Raw genomic sequence first — 20,601 nt, 5'->3', positions numbered from 1 at the left:
AGGATTTGTCACATTATCAGCCATGGCATTTAGGGCAGTTATAATAATAATCTTTATTTTTTATTTTTATATAGCGCTAACATATTCCACAGCGCTTTACAATTTGCTCACATTATCATCACTGTCCCCGATGGGGCTCACAATCTAAATTCCCTGTCACTATGTCTTTGGAATGTGGGAGGAAACCGGAGTACCCGAAGGAAACCCACACAAACACGGGGAGAACATACAAATGCCTTGCAGATGTTGTCCTTGGTGGGATTCGAACCCAGGACTCCAGCGCTGCAAAGCATCAGTGCTATCCACTGAGCCACCGTGCTGCCCCGGCATTGGCAGCATGTTGCCATCTTTTGTCAGCCCTGTAGCAGCCTTCACTGTACTGGTGATGTATGTGTGCTATTGCTTACAAGTAACAAGATATTTCTTTGCCTTACTTTTGGCGAGTCACACTGCTTTGTCAGGTTGTTTGGCAGAGAGCATGTTTTCACCATGGTAAATCTCCTTCAAGGAAATCCTCTCCCTGTGTGAATAATCAGATTTTAAAGGTTACCCCATGTTGAAGCCAAGCTGTGGAACTGGAGCCTGCCTTCCCACTCCGTCTCCCTCCTCTTTCCTCCCATCATATATTTTAGGACTTGCACACTGGCTTCACGTGACCTCCTTTGCTTTTATGAATGAGTTACATCAGGTTTGTGAGCACAAATTCCTGGAAGGCAAGAACTTGAGGAAATACATGGGACCTGTCACTCACTGTAGCACACTTCCCCATCAGATTAGCAGAAAGGATTTACTAAGCAATCAGAATACAGTGTATTATAACATTTTGTATTCTTTTCTTTCTTCTGCCTTTTGCTGTTTCTTTCAACAAGCCTCCATCTTCAAGCTTTGTGGTTTAATAATTATGTGCAGCTTCTTATCTGTGCCCATGCACACCTGTGGGTAGCTATGATTCTATTATCCTCCTGTCTTATTACAGTAATTGAAAACAGATTTTTAAATCTTTCCCTGATTCTGAATCATGCATGACGTGCAAGAATTGATCACATTTTGCATCATGAGAATATATATATATACACTCACTGGCCACTTTATTAGGTACACCTGTCCAACTGTGTGTTAAGACTTAATTTCTAATCAGCCAATCACATGGCGGCAACTCAGTGCATTTAGGCATGTAGACATGGTCAAGACAATCTCCTGCAGTTCAAACCGAGCATCAGTATGGGGAAGAAAGGTGATTTGAGTGCCTTTGAACGTGGCATGATTGTTGGTGCCAGAAGGGCTGGTCTGAGTATTTCAGAAACTGCTGATCTACTGGGATTTTCACGCACAACCATCTCTAGGGTTTACAGAGAATGGTCCGAAAAAGAAAAAAAATCCAGTGAGCGGCAGTTCTGTGGGCGGAAATGCCTTGTTGATGCCAGAGGTCACAGGAGAATGGGCATACTGGTTCGAGCTGATAGAAAGGCAACAGTGACTCAAATTGCCACCCGTTACAACCAAGGTAGGCAGAAGAGCATCTCTGAACGCACAGTGCGTCGAACTTTGAGGCAGATGGGCTACAGCAGCAGAAGACCACACTGGGTACCACTCCTCTCAGCTAAGAACAGGAAACTGAGGCTACAATTTGCACAAGCTCATCGAAATTGGACAGTAGAAGATTGGAAAAACGTTGCCTGGTCTGATGAGTCTCGATTTCTGCTGCGACATTCGGATGGTAGGGTCAGAATTTGGCGTAAAAAACATGAAAGCATGGATCCATCCTGCCTTGTATCAACGGTTCAGGCTGGTGGTGGTGGTGTCATGGTGTGGGGAATTTTTTCTTGGCACTCTTTGGGCCCCTTGGTACCAATTGAGCATCGTTGCAACGCCACAGCCTACCTGAGTATTGTTGCTGACCATGTCCATCCCTTTATGACCACAATGTACCCAACATCTGATGGCTACTTTCAGCAGGATAATGCGCCATGTCATAAAGCTCGAATCATCTCAGATTGGTTTCTTGAACATGACAATGAGTTCACTGTACTCAAATGGCCTCCTCAGTCACCAGATCTCAATCCAATAGAGCATCTTTGGGATGTGGTGGAACGGGAGTGTGACATCGGCGGTTATGCCCGCCGATGCCCCTTTTGCTGCGGCGGCCGCTGCGGCATCCCCTCACCTGCGCGCTCCCGCCCGGCCACGCGCCCACCGTCAATTCCTCTTCACGTCGGCTCCTGCTTCCCGCCCCCTGGTTCGCGCTCGCCGCCGTCTTCCCTCTCTCTCCCATAGTGGGCGGCGCTGAGAGGCGGGCTTGGTCTCCCCTGCGATGGGCGGCGCCGAAGGGCGGGTTTGGGTGACGCACATCCTGGGCTTGCTGTACTTCAGGCGTCCTCGCAGTTAGGAGGACGCCTGATGATCGTGTAGTTTTCCTGCACCTTCTGGCCTCTACAGTTCTACTGTAGCTAATCCGCGTTCCGCCTGATGCTCCCTGTCTCCTGCTTCCTTCCCTCCCAGCCTGCCTGCGCACTGTCTTCCATCCCCGGTGCCGTCCTCCGCCTTCTGCCCGCCTAGGTCTTCCCACGTGCCTGCCTTCCGTATTGGTTCTGTCCTGTTCCTCTGGTCCCTGCTCGTTCTACGTACCATTGCCTTCCCCCTCCTTCTGTCCGTGGAGCCGTCCCTCTTGGTTCCGGCTGTCGCGCCTCCGTCCTCTGTGGTCCTGCCCCAAACGATCCCTGTATAGGGGTCGGTCTTCACCTGGTGTGCTCGACCCTGGGGCTCCGGATCCGCGATCCAGAGGGTCCACTCTCTAACTTAGGTACCCCCTAGCATTACAGTATCATCAGGCCATGGACCCCGCCGGGGCCGCGGCTGCCACTCAAAAGGAACTGCTCTTCCTTAGAGAAAATCAGAACCGTATCATGTCATTCATGAAGTCCATGGACACCCGGCTCTCCGCTCTTCAGACTGCAGACCCAGCACACGCACCCCTCTTAGTCAGTCTCCAGCAGGAGCTCGCACAACAGCGCGATGCTCAGTCTCACATTTTGGGGTATATGGCCTCGGTGGATGATAGGCTGCTTTCTTTGCAGTCCTCTACGGCCGCTTCCACCCTAGCCCGGGACACCGTCTCTTCTCCCCCCCCCGTCTCGGTAAACCGCCCAGGTACTGTGGGGACCCAAAATTGTGTAGGGGATTTTTAAATCAGTGCAGGTTGCACTTTGATCTTTCGCCCCAACAGTACCCTACGGACCGTGCTAAAGTGGCCTTTATAATCTCCCACCTTGAAGGGGAGGCGTTGGCTTGGGTGAATCCATTATGGGAGAGGGATGACCCGGTGGTGACCAACATCCAGTGTTTTTTGGAGACATTTCGTAAGGTTTTTGATGAACCTGGACGCCTTGCTTCCTCCACTGAGGCCCTTTTTAACCTCAGCCAGGGGTCCCTTACGGTAGGGCAATACGCCATCCGTTTTCGGACCTTGTCCTCGGAGCTGGGGTGGAATAATGAAGCCCTGGTTGGTGCGTTTTGGAGAGGACTTTCTGGTAAAATCAAAGACGAGTTGGCCGGGCGTGACCTCCCTACCACCCTGGAGGATCTCATCTCCTTGGCTACTCGTATTGACCTGCGTTTTCAGGAGCGCGCCCGAGAGTCGGCTAGGGAGAGGAGGTCCTTTAGGTTATACCAAGCTCCTATTCCGCGCACTGTTGCCCCCCCTAGTAACACCGCCCCGGAGCCCATGCAAGTTGATCGCATCAAGCTGTCTGAACAACGGCGTAGGGAGAGAATGACCAAGGGACTCTGTCTCTATTGTGGAGGGGCCAATCACTTCATACGCACTTGTCCTGAGAGACCGGGAAACGCATCCGCCTAGGCCAGGTAGGAGAGGGCCCCCTAGGTGATTCTACCCCCTCTCTTCCACTTACCGTTTCAGCTCTACTTATTTCAGGTCGGGGGCGTAGCTCTGTGGAGGCGTATGTGGACTCGGGCGCGGCAGGCAACTTCATCCACCAGGAGGAGGTTGACAGACTCCAGATTCCCGTGGTCGTCTTAAGTAATCCTCGAGCAATCACCTCCGTTGACGGCAAACCTCTTCCTGGGCTCATCACCACGGTAACCACCGAAGTAAACCTGCAAGTTGGCGCTCTCCACTCAGAAAGGATTGCCTTTTATGTCCTGCCTCAGTTGTCCCACGCCATTCTTTTGGGGCTACCTTGGCTCAGGCGGCATGAGCCTGTTATCGACTGGCGTTCCGGAGAGATCCTGCGCTGGGGGCACGCCTGCCATGCAAGCTGTTTACGTACCCTGGTCCGTCCCCAGCCTCAGCGCAAGCCTACAGACCTCCCTGGCCTTCCTGTGCCATATCACGCCTATGCTGATGTTTTCTGCAAAAAAGAGGCGGATTCCCTGCCACCGCACCGGCCTTATGACTGCCCCATCGACCTGATTCCTGGAGCGGTTCCCCCCAGAGGTAGAACATACCCTCTCTCTCCAGCCGAGACCACTGCCATGACGGAATATATCCACGAAAATCTCTCCAAGGGGTTTATCCGAAAGTCCTCCTCTCCTGCAGGCGCAGGTTTTTTCTTCGTCCGGAAGAAAGATGGATCACTGCGGCCTTGCATTGATTACCGGGGCCTGAACAAAATCACCATCAAGAATCGTTACCCTCTTCCGTTGATTCCGGAGCTTTTTGACCGGTTGAGAGGAGCCCGGATCTTCACGAAGTTAGACCTGCGGGGAGCCTACAATTTGGTCCGAATCCGTGCTGGGGACGAGTGGAAGACGGCCTTCAATACTCGTGACGGGCATTATGAATATCTAGTCATGCCATTCGGCCTTTGCAATGCCCCCGCTGTGTTCCAAGAATTTATCAATGAGGTATTCCGGGATCTACTCTATTCTTGTGTTGTCATCTACCTGGACGACATCCTCGTTTTCTCCCCCGATCTGCCTTCTCATCGCAGGAGTGTACGCTTGGTCTTGCATCGTCTCCGAGAGAACCAACTCTACGCCAAGATCGAGAAATGCCTTTTTGAGCAGTCGTCACTACCCTTCTTGGGATATGTCGTCTCCGACTCCGGTCTAAGCATGGATCCCGAAAAACTCGGTGCGGTACTCAAGTGGCCTCGTCCTGTGGGGATTAAGGCCATCCAGCGGTTTCTTGGGTTCGCAAACTATTACCGTCAGTTTGTGCCTCACTTTTCCACGGTTACCAAACCCATCACGGACCTGACCCGTAAAGGAACGAAGCCCAACAGCTGGTCTCCTGAAGCGGAAAAAGCTTTCCAAACTCTGAAACGTTCTTTTGCCTCAGCACCCATTTTGCATCGGCCCGTGGCCAGCAGACCCTTTGTCCTGGAAGTGGATGCCTCCTCCACTGGAGCGGGGGCGGTCTTGTCCCAGCAGGCTTCGTCCGGACGGCTGGTTCCATGCGGTTTCTTCTCTAAAGTCTTTTCACCGGCGGAGTGCAACTACTCCATTGGAGACCGTGAATTACTGGCCATTAAGATGGCCTTGACTGAATGGCGGTATTTACTCGAAGGAGCTGTACATCCCTTTACCATCCTCACAGACCACAAAAACCTGGCCTATCTGCAATCCGCCCAAAGGCTCAATGCCCGGCAAGCCAGGTGGGCCCTGTTTTTTTCCCGCTTTGACTTCCAACTTCACTTCCGACCGGGCAATAGGAACATCAAGGCCGATGCCCTTTCCAGGTCGTTGCAGTCTTCAGAGAGGGACGAAATCCCATCCTGTATCATCGAGCCTTCCAGGATGATCACCGTGGCTCCTGTGAATTTTGCTACCCCTCCGCCCGGTAAGACCTTCGTCCCTCCAGGCAAACGTATAGAGGTGTTGTGCTGGGGACATTCCTCCAAAATTGCTGGACACGTTGGGACCAAGAAGACTCTCTTCCTGCTTTCCCGGTATTATTGGTGGCCCACGCTTCGCCAGGATGTGATGGACTACGTGGCCTCTTGCACAATCTGTGCCCAGAATAAGGTGGCTAGGACTTTGCCCGCCGGTCTTCTTCACCCTTTGCCAGTTCCTGAAGCCCCCTGGCAACAGATCGCCATGGACTTTGTGACCGATTTGCCCCGCTCGGCCGGATGTACCACCATCTTAGTCGTGGCAGATCGCTTTTCTAAGATGGCCCATTTTATTCCCTTATCGGGACTATCGTCCGCTCCGAAGTTGGCTGAGATCTTCATCCACCAGGTCTTCAGGCTGCATGGTCTTCCTCAGCGGATTCTGTCGGATCGGGGGGTCCAGTTCACCTCCCGCTTCTGGAGGGCACTCTGCCGGCTTATGGGTACATCTCTCGACTTTTCCTCCGCATATCATCCTCAGACCAACGGGCAAGTGGAACGAATTAATCAGGGGTTAACCACCTTCCTACGTCACTTCACCAACGCTCATCAAGACGACTGGGTTGCGCTTTTACCTTGGGCTGAATTCTCGCACAATAATCATCCCAGTGAATCTACCACCAGGTCACCTTTTTTTGTGGTAACCGGTCAAAACCCAAGTATTCCGTTGCCTTTTTCTACCTCTACCAAGGTACCCGCAGCCGATTCTCTTGCTAAAGAATTCTCGCAGATTTGGAGAGAGACCAGGGATGCGCTCAAAAGTGCCAACGACCGAATCAAGAAGCATGCAGACAAGAGACGGAAGGACGTACCCCCGTACCATCCTGGTGACAAGGTCTGGCTTTCAACTCGACATATCCGTCTGAGAGTTCCCTCTTACAAGCTGAGTCCTCGGTACATTGGACCGTTTGAGGTGATTGGACGTATTAATGCCGTGGCTTACAAACTGAGGTTGCCTGCTTCGCTCCGGGTGCCCAACGCTTTCCATATCTCGCTCCTGAAACCCGTAGTCCTGAATCGGTTCCAACCGGTTTCCATCGTCCCTCCTTCTCCTGCCATCTCTGATAACGTCTTCGAGGTCAAGGACATCTTGGCTATGAAAAAAGCCCGGGGTAAGACCCTTTTTCTTATCGATTGGGTGGGTTTTGGTCCCGAGGAGAGGTCCTGGGAGCCTCGGGAAAATATCAACGCCCCTCGCATTCTAAAAAAGTTTTTGGCCAATCTCGCAAAGGGACGCCGTAAGGGGAGGGGTACTGTGACATCGGCGGTTATGCCCGCCGATGCCCCTTTTGCTGCGGCGGCCGCTGCGGCATCCCCTCACCTGCGCGCTCCCGCCCGGCCACGCGCCCACCGTCAATTCCTCTTCACGTCGGCTCCTGCTTCCCGCCCCCTGGTTCGCGCTCGCCGCCGTCTTCCCTCTCTCTCCCATAGTGGGCGGCGCTGAGAGGCGGGCTTGGTCTCCCCTGCGATGGGCGGCGCCGAAGGGCGGGTTTGGGTGACGCACATCCTGGGCTTGCTGTACTTCAGGCGTCCTCGCAGTTAGGAGGACGCCTGATGATCGTGTAGTTTTCCTGCACCTTCTGGCCTCTACAGTTCTACTGTAGCTAATCCGCGTTCCGCCTGATGCTCCCTGTCTCCTGCTTCCTTCCCTCCCAGCCTGCCTGCGCACTGTCTTCCATCCCCGGTGCCGTCCTCCGCCTTCTGCCCGCCTAGGTCTTCCCACGTGCCTGCCTTCCGTATTGGTTCTGTCCTGTTCCTCTGGTCCCTGCTCGTTCTACGTACCATTGCCTTCCCCCTCCTTCTGTCCGTGGAGCCGTCCCTCTTGGTTCCGGCTGTCGCGCCTCCGTCCTCTGTGGTCCTGCCCCAAACGATCCCTGTATAGGGGTCGGTCTTCACCTGGTGTGCTCGACCCTGGGGCTCCGGATCCGCGATCCAGAGGGTCCACTCTCTAACTTAGGTACCCCCTAGCATTACAGGGAGATTCGCATCAGGGATGTGCAGCCGACAAATCTGCGCCAACTGTGTGATGCCATCATGTCAATATGGTCCAAAATCTCTGAGGAATGCTTCCAGCACCTTGTTGAATCTCTGCCACGAAGAATTGAGGCAGTTCTGAAGGCAAAAGGGGGTCCAACCCCTTACTAGCATGGTGTACCTAATAAAGTGGCCAGTGAGTGTATATATATATATATATATATATATATATATATATATATATAGTGTTAATTACTGTGATTAAAATCTTCATGTGGGTATTATTGTTTAGATTTTACTGTTGGTGAGTACTTCTTTTCCCTGTATGATGCTGACTATCAGAATTAGGAATAAGCATAATGGAGAAAGTAGCCAGTGTTAAACATAATCCTACAACTGTATGCTCACCCACACTTCTGGAAAATTAAAAGGCTAGAGGCAAAAAAACAGGGTGGTGGTCCTAAGGCCACATGAAATGATATTGAGGGTCTGATGGTCCACATGCCTGCTCTTAGCGAAGAGAAGTACACGCCTCTAGTGAAAACTGTCTGATTTAAACTTAAATAACTAAAATTAAAAAAAAAAAAGTTAACTCATTAGGTGGCAAATACTTTGATTGCTAATTGTCATGGTTTGTCTGGCTCTGTTTTTCTAGGGTTTATTCCTGTAGCCTCACTCTGACCCCGGGTGGACTTTTTATAACCTCCATCTGGGAATTTCTCTTGTCAGTGATACTTTTGCCTTTGGCTGTGTGTGTTGACCCCTGAGTGTGCTTTGTGCCGTGTGTTGGTTTGCCTGATACCTTGTTTTTTTACTCTGTCTGCTCTCTGGATACTGCTTGCTGAATTCTGTCTCTGTACCTTCTCTGTCCCTTTGGTATTGACCTCTGCTTGGCCCCGACTATCCATTCTGCCTAATCCCTTGGTATCGTCGTGCTATCCCATACTCTGACCCTGGCCTGATCTGGTATACGTCCCTGTCTATGCCCCTTGGTAACTCTGTCCTATAGTTACCTTTCTAGCAGTCTTCCTTCAGCTCCTAGCTCCCTGGAGCTTAGGCCACATCCCCCAGCAGTCAGGTGCTTCAGGTACTATCATGCCTGAAGTAATCTCTCTTCAGTCCCGTTCACCCCGCATTCCTGGGAGCCTGAGGCTGTCTTCGGGACCCGTCTTTCTGGGAGTTTGCATTGATGACTGTCACTTGCAACCCCTCCCGTGATATTAATATCTTTGCAGTGGAGAGACGAAATAAAAACTAAAAATACAAAACGTTTTATTCCGCTGTGCAGCCACTATTACATTGTGTACACAGCTCAACATGAAAAATGTTGTGAAAGGTAATCCTTAAGGGATCATTCACATGTCAATGATTTTTCTCAAACAGAAAAAAAATTGTTAATTTCATCAGTATTTATTTTATAAGTTTCATCAGTTTTTCTTGGATAAAAAAACCTGATGGAGGCTGAATGAAGTTGTCCACTACTTGGACAACTCCTTGTCATACCCCACATGTTTGGCTTCGATAATGCAAAAAAAGCTTATACTCCCCTCCCATGCCGGCGCAGTTCCCGCAGTATCGGCACTCTGTCTCCCCTGGCTCCCATGTGGTAGATGTGACACGTGACCCCGGCGCACAATCAGCGCTGTCATCACTGTCCCCACCTTCTGTCAAATTGGACATAAAGGGGAAGTCCGAGATCAGCTGCAGCCCGATCTTCTTCTTCATGTTCAATTTGTCCAAAGATGGGGACAGTGATGCCAGCGCTTATTGGGCTCTGGCATCACAGCAATCGCACAAGAGCCCCGGGGAGAGGGAGTGCTGGAACTGTGCCAGCATGGGATGTGAGTATAAGCTTTTGTTTATTTTATTAGAGCCATGGGGTATGAGAAGGGGTTGCGTTAGTAGTGTACAACCCCCTTAAGCTTCTATCAACTAGTCTGTGAAAAAACAGACAACATATGGATGGCATCTGAGTGCTATTGTTTTAATTTTTTATTTAAAAGGATCCATAAACTTCACAAGCAACAAAACGATCTGCACCGCTGACACTCCTAAGGCTGTGTGCCCACGTAGCTCTTTTTAAGCGTTTCCGCAGCGCTTTTAGACAAGCGTTTCTGCTGCGGAAACGCTTAAGAAAAGCATCCAATTAATTATAATGGAAAACGTACATGTTGTGCTAATGGAGTACAGGAATATCCCCTACTCATGGGAAACACACAATAGCACAACTCAAAACACAATATATATCACTAAATTTCCCTGTCTAAACAATTAAGCAAGAATTAGGGATCCAAAGAGTTTTAGCAAAACATAGTAAATTTTATTACACAATAATTAAAAACAGAGCATCATTGCTAGTGCAGGCAGTGATAGGCATAATTGACACAAAATCACACCTAAATAAATAAATCAATACATACATTCAATAGTGAAGAATTTTTATCCCACAAAGTGCATAGTAATGAATCACACCCGTTAATTGAATTAATCTACAGGGTGCTGCGTTAGTCATGTTTGCATAATTAGATGGTACACATAGATTAATATTAGCGGGCTAATTCCTGCTCCCACACGCCATTTCCCATTCTCCTGTTGAAGATGTTTTAACCGTTTCAATAAATGCTGGATTTCACAGACCAGTGTGTGCCATTTGTTTTTTCTACTTCACATGGATCCATACACTTGCATTCTTATGTTTGATCTGACACTTGGATCATTATTGGATAATTTTCTGTGCTATTGTATGGACCACTTGGTCTGAGGAAAAAAACTGGACATCTGAAATACCCAATAGAATGTCATAAGTATACGTGCTATCTGTGAATAGCATAGCACTCATTTAAGCAAAACTATCATCTGTATGAGGCCTAAGAGTACAATTGGCATACAACTGACTCACTTATAGGTAAATATAATTGCGTGAAATGGTGCTGTAGTTTGACTCCACAGCTGATTTTCCAATTTTTCAAACATGTAAACTAATGTCTAAAGAGAATAAAAGCATCATAGTTTTGTTTGTCTGCAGCTATAAAATACTACTATAAATGGCAGTTTGATATATTATTATTGGTTTAATAACCTTTTTGGTCTGTTCTGCAGGACTTGTCTGGTTCCATTGATGACTTGCCGACTGGAACTGAAGCAACATTAAGTTCTGCTGTGAGTGCTTCGGGTTCTACAAGCAGCCAGGGGGAGCAAAGCAATCCTGCACAGTCCCCCTTTTCGCCACATGCATCACCACATCTACCAAGTATTCAGGGTGGTGGGCCATCACCATCCCCCGTGGGATCACCTGTTGGGAGCAACCATTCAAGATCAGGTCCAATATCACCTGCTAGCATTCCTGGTGAGTTTAATATAGAATTCTATAGCATATTAAAGTCAAATTGGCACCTCTGGCTTTGAATGAGCAAGTTGTCTTTTGCGGGGAATGGGATATGGTTAGAGTGGGCTGCCAGCCACATGAGGAAGACAAACATGCCTCTAAAGAGGTTTCAGTATCCTCATGTAACATAGTAACATAGTTTTTAAGGTTGAAGGAAGACTTTAAGTCCATCTAGTTCAACCCATATCCTGTCCTAACTTGCCCTAACATTTTGATTCGGGCGAAGGCAAAAAAAAAAACCCATGTGGCAAACAGTAAGCTTCACATTGGGGAAAAAAATTCCTTCCCAACTCCACATTCGGCAATCAGACTAGCTCCCTGGATCAAAGCAATATTAAGGAAACTAGTGTATATACCCTGTAATATTATACTTTTCAAGAAAGGCATCCAGTCCCTTCTTAAATTTTAGTAGGGAATCACTCATGTAAAAAAAAAAAAAACTATTCCAAATGCATTATCTTTATTTTTTTTATATAGCGCTAACATATTCCACAGCGCTTTACATTTTGCACACATTTTCATCACTGTCCCCGATGGGGCTCACAATCTAAATTCCCTATCAGTATGTCTTTGGAGTGTGGGAGGAAACTGGAGTACCCGGAGGAAACCCACGCAAACTTCTTGCAGATGTTGTCCTTGGTGGGATTCGAACCCACTGAGCCGCCGTGCTGCCCATGCTTTACTAAAACAAGTTCAATATAAACTGATGACAATCACTTATACATAGTTACACCTTATCTAATATCATCTCAGCCTCCAAAACAAAAAAAGTTATATGGTGTGGTACAGTATGCCTATGGTAAATATACTCAAATAACCTTAATAGCTTTTCAACTTTCAATTTCCTATTCATAGTAACATAGTTAGTAAGGCTGAAAAAAGACATTTGGCCATCCAGTTCAGCGTATATTCCATCAGAATAAATCTCCAGATCTGCGTCCTTCTAAAGAACCTAATCACTGTAAGTCTGGGTTCATATCGCGCTAGGTGCCATCCGTTTAACAGATTTGTTACTAAGCGGCACTAACGCAATGTAATGGATCCATTAACGCAGCAATTGCCAGCCATTATCGTAATGCATCCTAACGCATGTCAAAATCGGCATGCATTAGCGATGGTCCGTTACTTTGTGACGCACCTTCGAACGCGGCCTACCGCGTTTTCGGGTGCGTTAGGTCTAACGCACAGCGAACAGACGTGTTTGCTGTGCATAGACCTCCATTACTAATGGATGCCGACGCAATCGTACCATGCGTTAGCGCATGCGTTATCGCGATTGTAGAAAAAAATAGATTTTGGCTATCAGCGTTAGCACATCCGTTTAACAGATCCGTTAAGCGGATAGCACTAACGCGATGTGAACCTAGCCTTAGATACAATATTGTTACGTTCCAGGAAGACATCCAGGCCTCTTAATTTCTATATCTTCCCGTGGAACTGGCTACTCAGCTCTGTACCACCTATAACATTGGTAAGGCTTTATTATATTTTTTTTTATTTCTGCTTCTTCTCTGTCATCCTATGCTTCTAAAAGGCAGTTGTCTCAGATTTCCTACCTTATCAAGTAGAATAAAAACTTTTCATGAGACTCCTCCAGAGTACTGACTTACTGTACCTGTGTCCACTGACACATTATTATATAGCATTGGGCAGGTAACATCAAGTGAAGTAGCAACATTCTGATGCAGTAACTTTGAGTGTTAATGACAATGTTGTTTTGCAGGTAAAATGTGGCCATCTTTGCTTGGGACGTTACCAGTAAGATGTTATTTGTCAGGATCTATCCATTGACCGTATGGTAGTGGCCTAGAATCCAACAGAATGATGCCACTTTCAGGGGCAGCATTGTTCTCTGCTTGCTCGTACGTTACTTAAACTGTGCAATGACAGTGCGCTCTGTTGCCAGCTCGTCACTGCTGGTCAGAGAAAGCGAAAGAGCCCATTGTCAATGTGCACTGAAAAGAACAGTGACCGGAAAATTTTGAGCGTCTGTTGAAACTGACAACTGACGCATACTTAGTAGAGTAGGGACTAGCCCAGCCCCTGCAGCATCACTGATGATGCTTTGTTTCAGGGAGGTAGCAGAGTCTGTGACAGTGACCGCTGCCTCTGCCCCTAATGACACTTTGCTCCTAGCACATGCTGACATACGCTAACAAAGCGTCAGAGGATGTAGTAGAAAAAAATTAAAGCAGTTAGTGTAGTTAGGAAAGGATAGGGAATTTTTTGATTAAAATATTTTAAATAAAAATAGTATATTATGACATTAAATAATTTAGGATAAAAATAAAATTTAGTTTTGGACCACCCCTTTAACTAAATTTTGATCATGAGGTCAAGGTCTCGAGTGTGGTAAATGTGTCCGTAGAACTTGTAGGTAGATACTGAATTAGTTAGCTGGCACTCAAAAAAGTAAGAGTTCAGCGTTTTTCATCTAAGACAGGACCACAAAAAAATTTGAATAGATGCCTAATACATCGAGGATATGAACCCCTTAGGGCAGAACTGGGCAATCGGTGACCCATGGGACATATCCGTCCCTCTAGCTGTTTCAATCCAGCCCGCAGGCCAAGAAAGCTGAAGGGCTGAAACAGTGGCCCACTAGCCGCTTCATGAACTCTCCCACCATACATTTGTCATCGCACACTGTATCTCCATTGTTTTGATGCAAACAATGATGAATGCAGTGGTGGAGGAGGGGGTTGCCAGCTCCTTATTCCCCCAAATAGCGTGTGTGAATGAACCATCAGATGCATTGACATTAGGTATGAGCGAGCATAATCGTGGGTATTCGGTACTCGGCGAGTAATGCAGTACTTAGAATATAGCAAGTATTTCACTTCTCGCCTCGCTCTACTCGGATCTCCCGCCCAGCATCATAGCCTACGAGTCATCATAGCATGGCTCTAAGCCCTGTTGCCGCCATTTTCTGCACATTGCATGCAGAACACAGCAAGTGTAGGGAGAGTGTGAGCAGCTGCTAGGGAGAGTTGTTTTTTTGTGTGCAAATCATCCAGAAATCCTCTGTAAAACCCAAAAGCTCTTTTCAGAGCTGAAAGTATAAGGTCAGGGACTGAGTTGTGACATTTTTCCCCGCTATTTTTGGGGTCTCATTTACCCATGCAGGGCAGGTTTATTGTGCTGTTGTGGTGCTGCTGCTGTGTTCACAGCGAATAGGACGCACGCACGGTACTGCACAACTGACACGCAGCCAGCACCGCTGTCTTGTGTGGTGACTGGGGTGCGTATTCTTACCTTAAACCTCAGGGCAATTCTTGTTGTGCTGTTGCAGTGCTGTGTTCACAGCGATTAGGACGCACGCACGGTACTGGACAACTGACACGCAGCCAGCACCGCTGTCTTGTGTGGTGACTGGTGTCAGGAACACCGCACTGCACTTGCTCACTGAGCCAGTGCGCGTGTCCTGAGTACAAAAACAGTGCTCAAAGATACCTGTAGAGCGGCGGGGCAGCAGGGGTGATGATGCGTGCTTTAGACTATCAGGACCTGAAGCACGTGACTGCTGGGGGCGTGGCCTAAGGTCCACAGAGCTAGGAGCTGCAGGAAAACTCCTAGAAAGGTAACCACGGGATAAGTTACCAAGGGGCATAGACAGGGATGTAAATCAGATCAAGCCGGGTCAAAGCACGAGCTAGCAGGACAGTACCAAAGGGTTAGACAGAGCGAATAGTCAGGACGTAGCAATAGATCAGAAAACCAGAACGGGCAATAGACACTTGCCAACTACTGTTATAGATTTTTTACAACAGAGTATTTTTGCACGTTTGTCATACTGTGTTTTTTGTTTGTGTTTCAGAAAACTAAAATGTGTTTTAATTCAATGTGGTTTATACAGTATTTGAATATTTTGATCTGTATATCTTGCACCCTATTCACATGCTATAATACCCTCACACCTGTATGTTGCCTTTATAAGTAAGTGTGAGCAATTGATTGTATAGGACTTTATTTAGCTTATATTTTTGACAACTTTTGAAGTCTGGAAATTAACACGTAAATTTGGATTTGTTATTTGTTGTCCATTATCAATGAAATATGCAGTTTTCTTGCTTATTTTTTCTTTGTGGGGAAAATAGCCTCAATTAAAAGAAAATGTGTTTAGCAACGAAAATAATGGCAGCGCCTGATCTAAAATTTTATGGAATTCGATGGAGCACTTAGACCCCATTACAGTCAATATGGTTTCCATCATGGTCTCCAGCAATTTACCAGTATTCTTTTTGATTTCTGAGACTGAGCCTTCAACTCAGATGTGACCAGAGTCTAAGATTCTAAGATGTACCCCATTTCTCTTTGTGCAGTAGAATGAAGAAAGAACACTGCAGCACATTTAGCTGTTTAGAGAGAAACCAAACAATGCTGTTAATATTGAAATTCTACATAATAAGAATATGTTTGGTAACGCAAACTGACGCCAGAGCAGCATTAAACTGGGATTGTCTATATACAGAATGATGTTTTCTGTTCCCTTCTCTTTCTTTGACTAATTTTACTGAAACCAACAGTGAAAGCTGACACAGCACATCATCAAAATGCACGGCTTCTGCCAAACAAGAGAGCAAATGTTAATTTCATTTGTCTTGCTTCTCGTGCCAGTTTACTAACAAAGCAAAAATATAAATAAGAGAAGTTGTTTCAAGGCCCTATTTTCTTTTTCCACTTCCTTTTTTTTGGCTTAAATCTATCATCAGCAGTTTCCTCAGCAGTATAGTGTTCGTTAAATATTAAACCGGGCACAAGGTCTCTGCCAGAATGCTGAGAGAGGGCATTATGTGGGATGGCTGAAGCCGCCTTTCATATGAACCATTTCAGTACCGAAAAAGATTAGAATCCTGTTGTATTGATTTGCTGAAATTGCAAGTACTACTGTAAACAGAAGAAAAATGGCAAAGGAAATGGCCACGTATAGCATACACATGTCAACATTTGGTATTTCTAATATTACATTTTCCCATAGTAATTAAAGAATTTTTGTTTTAGTTTTCTTTATTTAAAAAAAAAAAAAAAAAAGGGTAAAATAGGCAACAAAAATGTTGTTGGGTGAATTTAATTTTGCACACTATGATTCAAATTTGATCTTTTATTCTGCTCATAAATGGTCACATCATTACAGTAAAGCCAGATATACACATTAGATGGCTGTTGGCCAAGCAATGATGTCACAATCCATTTTTGGATCTGTCAGATTCTGAATTCTCTGATATAAACTTTTTCTTTTCTGGCCCTCGGGGGTTAATATCAGTTTTTGCCCCCGGTGGCTGCTGGTGTTACTACATGTTTAGTCTACTGGTGGAAACCCTGCTGCCTTCCTAGATAAGGTCACCTGGTACACCAGCTGACTGTTGGTAATAGCAGGTCCTTTGCAAACCAACCCTTGAGAAGAGAGGAGCTATCTGGAGCTGTGCTTTTTGCAGCATATCTGGAGCAGTGGTGATTCTGCTGAAAGCTGAGTTTGGGTGCCTTACTCAGCTGCCTCGAAGCATTGGCAGCAGAGAAAGCTAAGTTGTTTGTTTTTCTCTGTCCGTTATTTTCCCTTGTGTTGTATTAGTACAGCGGTGGAACCAGTGTCCACACTTGCCAGTTCCCTAGTAAGGGATAGGTGCAGGGCAAGTGAGGGACTGAGGTATCCTGGTCGGCGACAGGTTGAAAGAACCTGTATAAGGAACGTGAGGAGAGTTCAGGGCACTTCCTTAAGAGCGTGCAGGAGGTGTCCATTGCCCCGTTCCCTATTTGCGGGGCCCACCATTGTAATTGGGTCCCCGGTGTCCCCTTGTCTGTCTTGGTTGTTTTAGTGACCGACCGATCTTCGGGTCGCGTCACACAGGACCAAGTCACATTGTGACAAATGCTTTGGCCGAAAACCATCTCTGCCATCTCTCATATACGTCACTTTGAAAACAGCCCTGAGCAGCTCTTCTGTGCTAAGGGCAGTCGGCTGTTCTTAGTACAGACCAACGCCAGTGAGATTGGCCTCAATGCTGTGATTTCCAGATCGACTCGGGGAACCAAGAGCACCCCGTGTTGTATCTGAGCCGGAAATTTCTGCCGAGGGAAGTGGCCTATTCCACCATAGAGAAGGAGTGCCTGGCCATGGTTTGGGCCCTTCAACATTTGCAGCCCTACCTGTATTGGCACACCTTTACCATGGTGACTGACCACAACCCCCTGAGTTGGCAGCACATTGTGACTGGTACTGTACCAACCAAAGGTTGCTACACTGGAGCCTTGCCCTCCAGCAGCACAACTTTACCATTAAACACAAAAAGGGCAGCGAGCATGGCAATGCAGATGGGTTATCCCGGAGGGGCAAACCTGCAGAGGTGTGCCTGGAGGAATACCGAGAGGTCCTTTCTCCGTAGTGCAGTTTAAAAGGCAGAGGTGTCAGGAATATATGAATATGTTTACACTCTGCACACGTCAAGAGCTTGTGCTGCCCCTCCCCCATCACTTTTGTGCAGTGTCACACTGAGCTCTCATGTACAGGCACATAGCTGCAGTGTTCAAACCCCTCCCTCTCACTTCCCCTGCCAGTGTGTAATTCTATCCCACTTTTCCCCCCTCCATTGGGAATGTGGCTTTTGACCAGGTAAATCCGGTATGTCTGTAGCACATGGATTTGAAAGTTCGTTTGTTCATTCAAACTTGAATATAATAATACAGAATAATCATAGAGACAGGAAACATATTTTTGGGATCTACATGATTAAAGCTATTCACAGCATCGTTTTGGGGCATCTGCACACACCAGAAATCGAGTAAAGGGTATATGCTTCCGAATAACACATAGATATACAATGTTTGGTATCAAAAGAAAGGTTAGGTTTCCACCCAGAGCTATGACAAACAGAAGTTCTTTAGTAACTTTCAAAAGGGCAGTACATTCCCTAGCTCAGCCCACCCTTTGAGGTCATCGAAGGGGGAAGACCCTTGGTTTTGGGCAAAGGTAAAAGCTTAGAGGCCCAAAGGGGGGTCTTTTGCCCAGGGAATCAGCTATGGAAAGCTATGCCTTTTGATCGGTTGCTCTGGGAAGGTTCCCCTCCCCCTTCCTCCACATGGTGTGCCAATGACTGACATATGTAAGTTTCATATTTTAACCCCTTCATGACCCAGCCTATTTTGACCTTAATGACCTGGCCATTTTTGGCAATATTGACCAGTGTCCCTTTATGAGGTAATAACTCAGGAACGCTTCAACGCATCCTAGCGATTCTGAGATTGTTTTTTCGTGACATATTTTGCTTCATGTTAGTGGTAAACTTAGGTCAATAATGTTTGCATTTATTTGTGAAAAAAACGGAAATTTGGCGAAAATTTTGAAAATTTCGCAATTTTCACATTTTGAATTTTTAATCCGTTAAACCAGAGAGATATGTGACACAACATAGTTAATAAATAACATTTCCCACATGTCTACTTTACATCAGCACAATTTTGGAAACAAATTTTTTTTTTGTTGGGAAGTTATAAGGGTTAAAAGTTGATCAGCTATTTCTCATTTTTACAACAAAATTTACAAAACCATTTTTTTTAGGGACCATCTCACATTTGAAGTCACTTTGAGGGGTCTATATGGCAGAAAATACCCAAAAGTGACACCATTATAAAAACTGCACCCCTCAAGCTACTCAAAACTACATTCAAGAAGATTATTAACCCTTCAGGTGCTTCACAGCAACTAAAGCAATGTGGAAGGAAAAAATGAACATTTTAATTTTTCCAATAAAAATTTTCTTTTAGCATCAATTTTTTCATTTTTCACATGGGCAATGGGATAAAATGGATCCTAAAATTTGTTGGGCAATTTCTCCTGAGTGCACAGATACCTCATATGTGGTCATAAACCACTGTTTGGGCACATGGCAGGGTCCCGAAGGGAAGGAGCACCATTTGACTTTTTGAATGGAAAATTAGCTCCAATCGTTAGTGGACACCATGTCGTGTTTGGAGAGACCCTGTGTGCCTAAACATTGGAGCTCCCCCACAAGTGACCCCATTTTGGAAAACTAGACCACCCAAGGAACTTATCTAGATGTGTGGTGAGGACTTTGAACCGCCAAGTGCTTCACAGAACTTTATGACGCAGAGCAGTGAAAATAAAAAAAAAATTTTTTTTCCTCAAAAATGATTTTTTAGCCCGCTATTTTTTATTTTCACAAGGCTAGCAGGAGAAATTGGACCACAAAAGTTGTTGTGTAATATGTCCTAGTACACCGATACCCCATATGTCAGGGGAAACCACTGTTTGGGCGCATGGGAGAGCTCAGAAGGGAAGGAGCGCGATTTTGGAATGCAGACTGATGGGATGTTTTGCGGGCATCATGTTGCGTTTGCAGAGCCCCTGATGTGCCTAAACAGTAGAAACCCCCCACAAGTGACCCCATTTTGGAAACTAGACCCCCCAAGGAGCTTATCTAGATGTGTAGTGAGCACTTTGAACCCCCAAGTGCTTCACAGAAGTTTATAAACGCAGAGCCATGAAAATAAAAAATCATTTTTTTTCCTCAAAAATGATTTTTTAGCCCGCTATTTTTTATTTTCACAAGGGTAACAGGATAAATTGGACCCCTAAAGTTGCTGTTCAGTTTGTCCTGAGTACGCTGGCACCCTATATGTGGGGGGAACCACTGTTTGGGCGCACGGCAGGGCTCAGAAGGGAAGGAGCGCCATTTGACTTTTTGAATGGAAAATTAGCTCCATTCGTTAGCGGGACACCATGTCGTGTTTGGAGAGGCCCTGTCTGCATACACTTTGGAGCTCCCCCACATATCACCCCATTTTGGAAACTAGACCCCCTAAGGAAGAGTGAGCACTTTGAACCCCCAGGTGCTTTACAGAAGTGTATAACGCAGAGCTGTGAAAATAAAAATATTTTTTTTCCTCAAAAAATGATTTTTTAGCCCGCAATTTTTTATTTTCACAAGGTTAACAGGATAAATTCGACCCCAAAAGTTGTTGTCCAGTTTGTCCTGAGTACACTGGTACCCCATATGTGGGGGGGACCACTGTTTGGGCACACATCGGGGCTCGGAAGGGAAATAGTGACGTTTTGAAATACCGACTTGATGGAATGGTCTGCGGGCGTCATGTTACGTTTGCAGAGCCCCTGATGTGCCTAAACAGTGGAAACCCCCACAAATTAACCCATTTTGGAAACTAGACCACCCAAGGGACTTATCTAGATATGTGGTGAGCATTTTGAACCCCCAAGTGCTTCACAGAAGTTTATAACGCAGAACCGTAAAAATAAAAAATCTTTTTTTTCCTCAAAAAATGATTTTTTAGCCCGCAATTTTTTATTTTCACAAGTTTAACAGGATAAATTCGACCCCAAAAGTTGTTGTCCAGTTTGTCCTGAGTACGCTGGTACCC

The 20,601-nt window shown here is 46.4% G+C and overlaps 1 protein-coding gene across 9 annotated transcripts in view; it reads left to right on the top strand.

The window, feature by feature from the left end:
- The window catches only part of ARID1B (AT-rich interaction domain 1B), a 2,758,190-nt gene that overhangs the window by 1,025,570 nt on the left and 1,712,019 nt on the right, over positions 1–20,601 (top strand). For all 9 annotated transcript variants that reach the window (XM_073585743.1, XM_073585747.1, XM_073585745.1 and 6 more), the window contains one exon: positions 10,926–11,172. In XM_073585743.1, coding sequence (XP_073441844.1) covers positions 10,926–11,172 — 247 coding nt within the window. The remainder of the gene's footprint in view (positions 1–10,925; positions 11,173–20,601) is intronic.

Source organism: Dendrobates tinctorius, unplaced genomic scaffold (assembly GCF_039654945.1).
Source record: "Dendrobates tinctorius isolate UK_male_01 unplaced genomic scaffold, ASM3965494v1 ptg000087l, whole genome shotgun sequence".
Taxonomy (NCBI): domain Eukaryota; kingdom Metazoa; phylum Chordata; class Amphibia; order Anura; family Dendrobatidae; genus Dendrobates; species Dendrobates tinctorius.
This window is presented reverse-complemented; position numbering and strand designations above follow the sequence as displayed.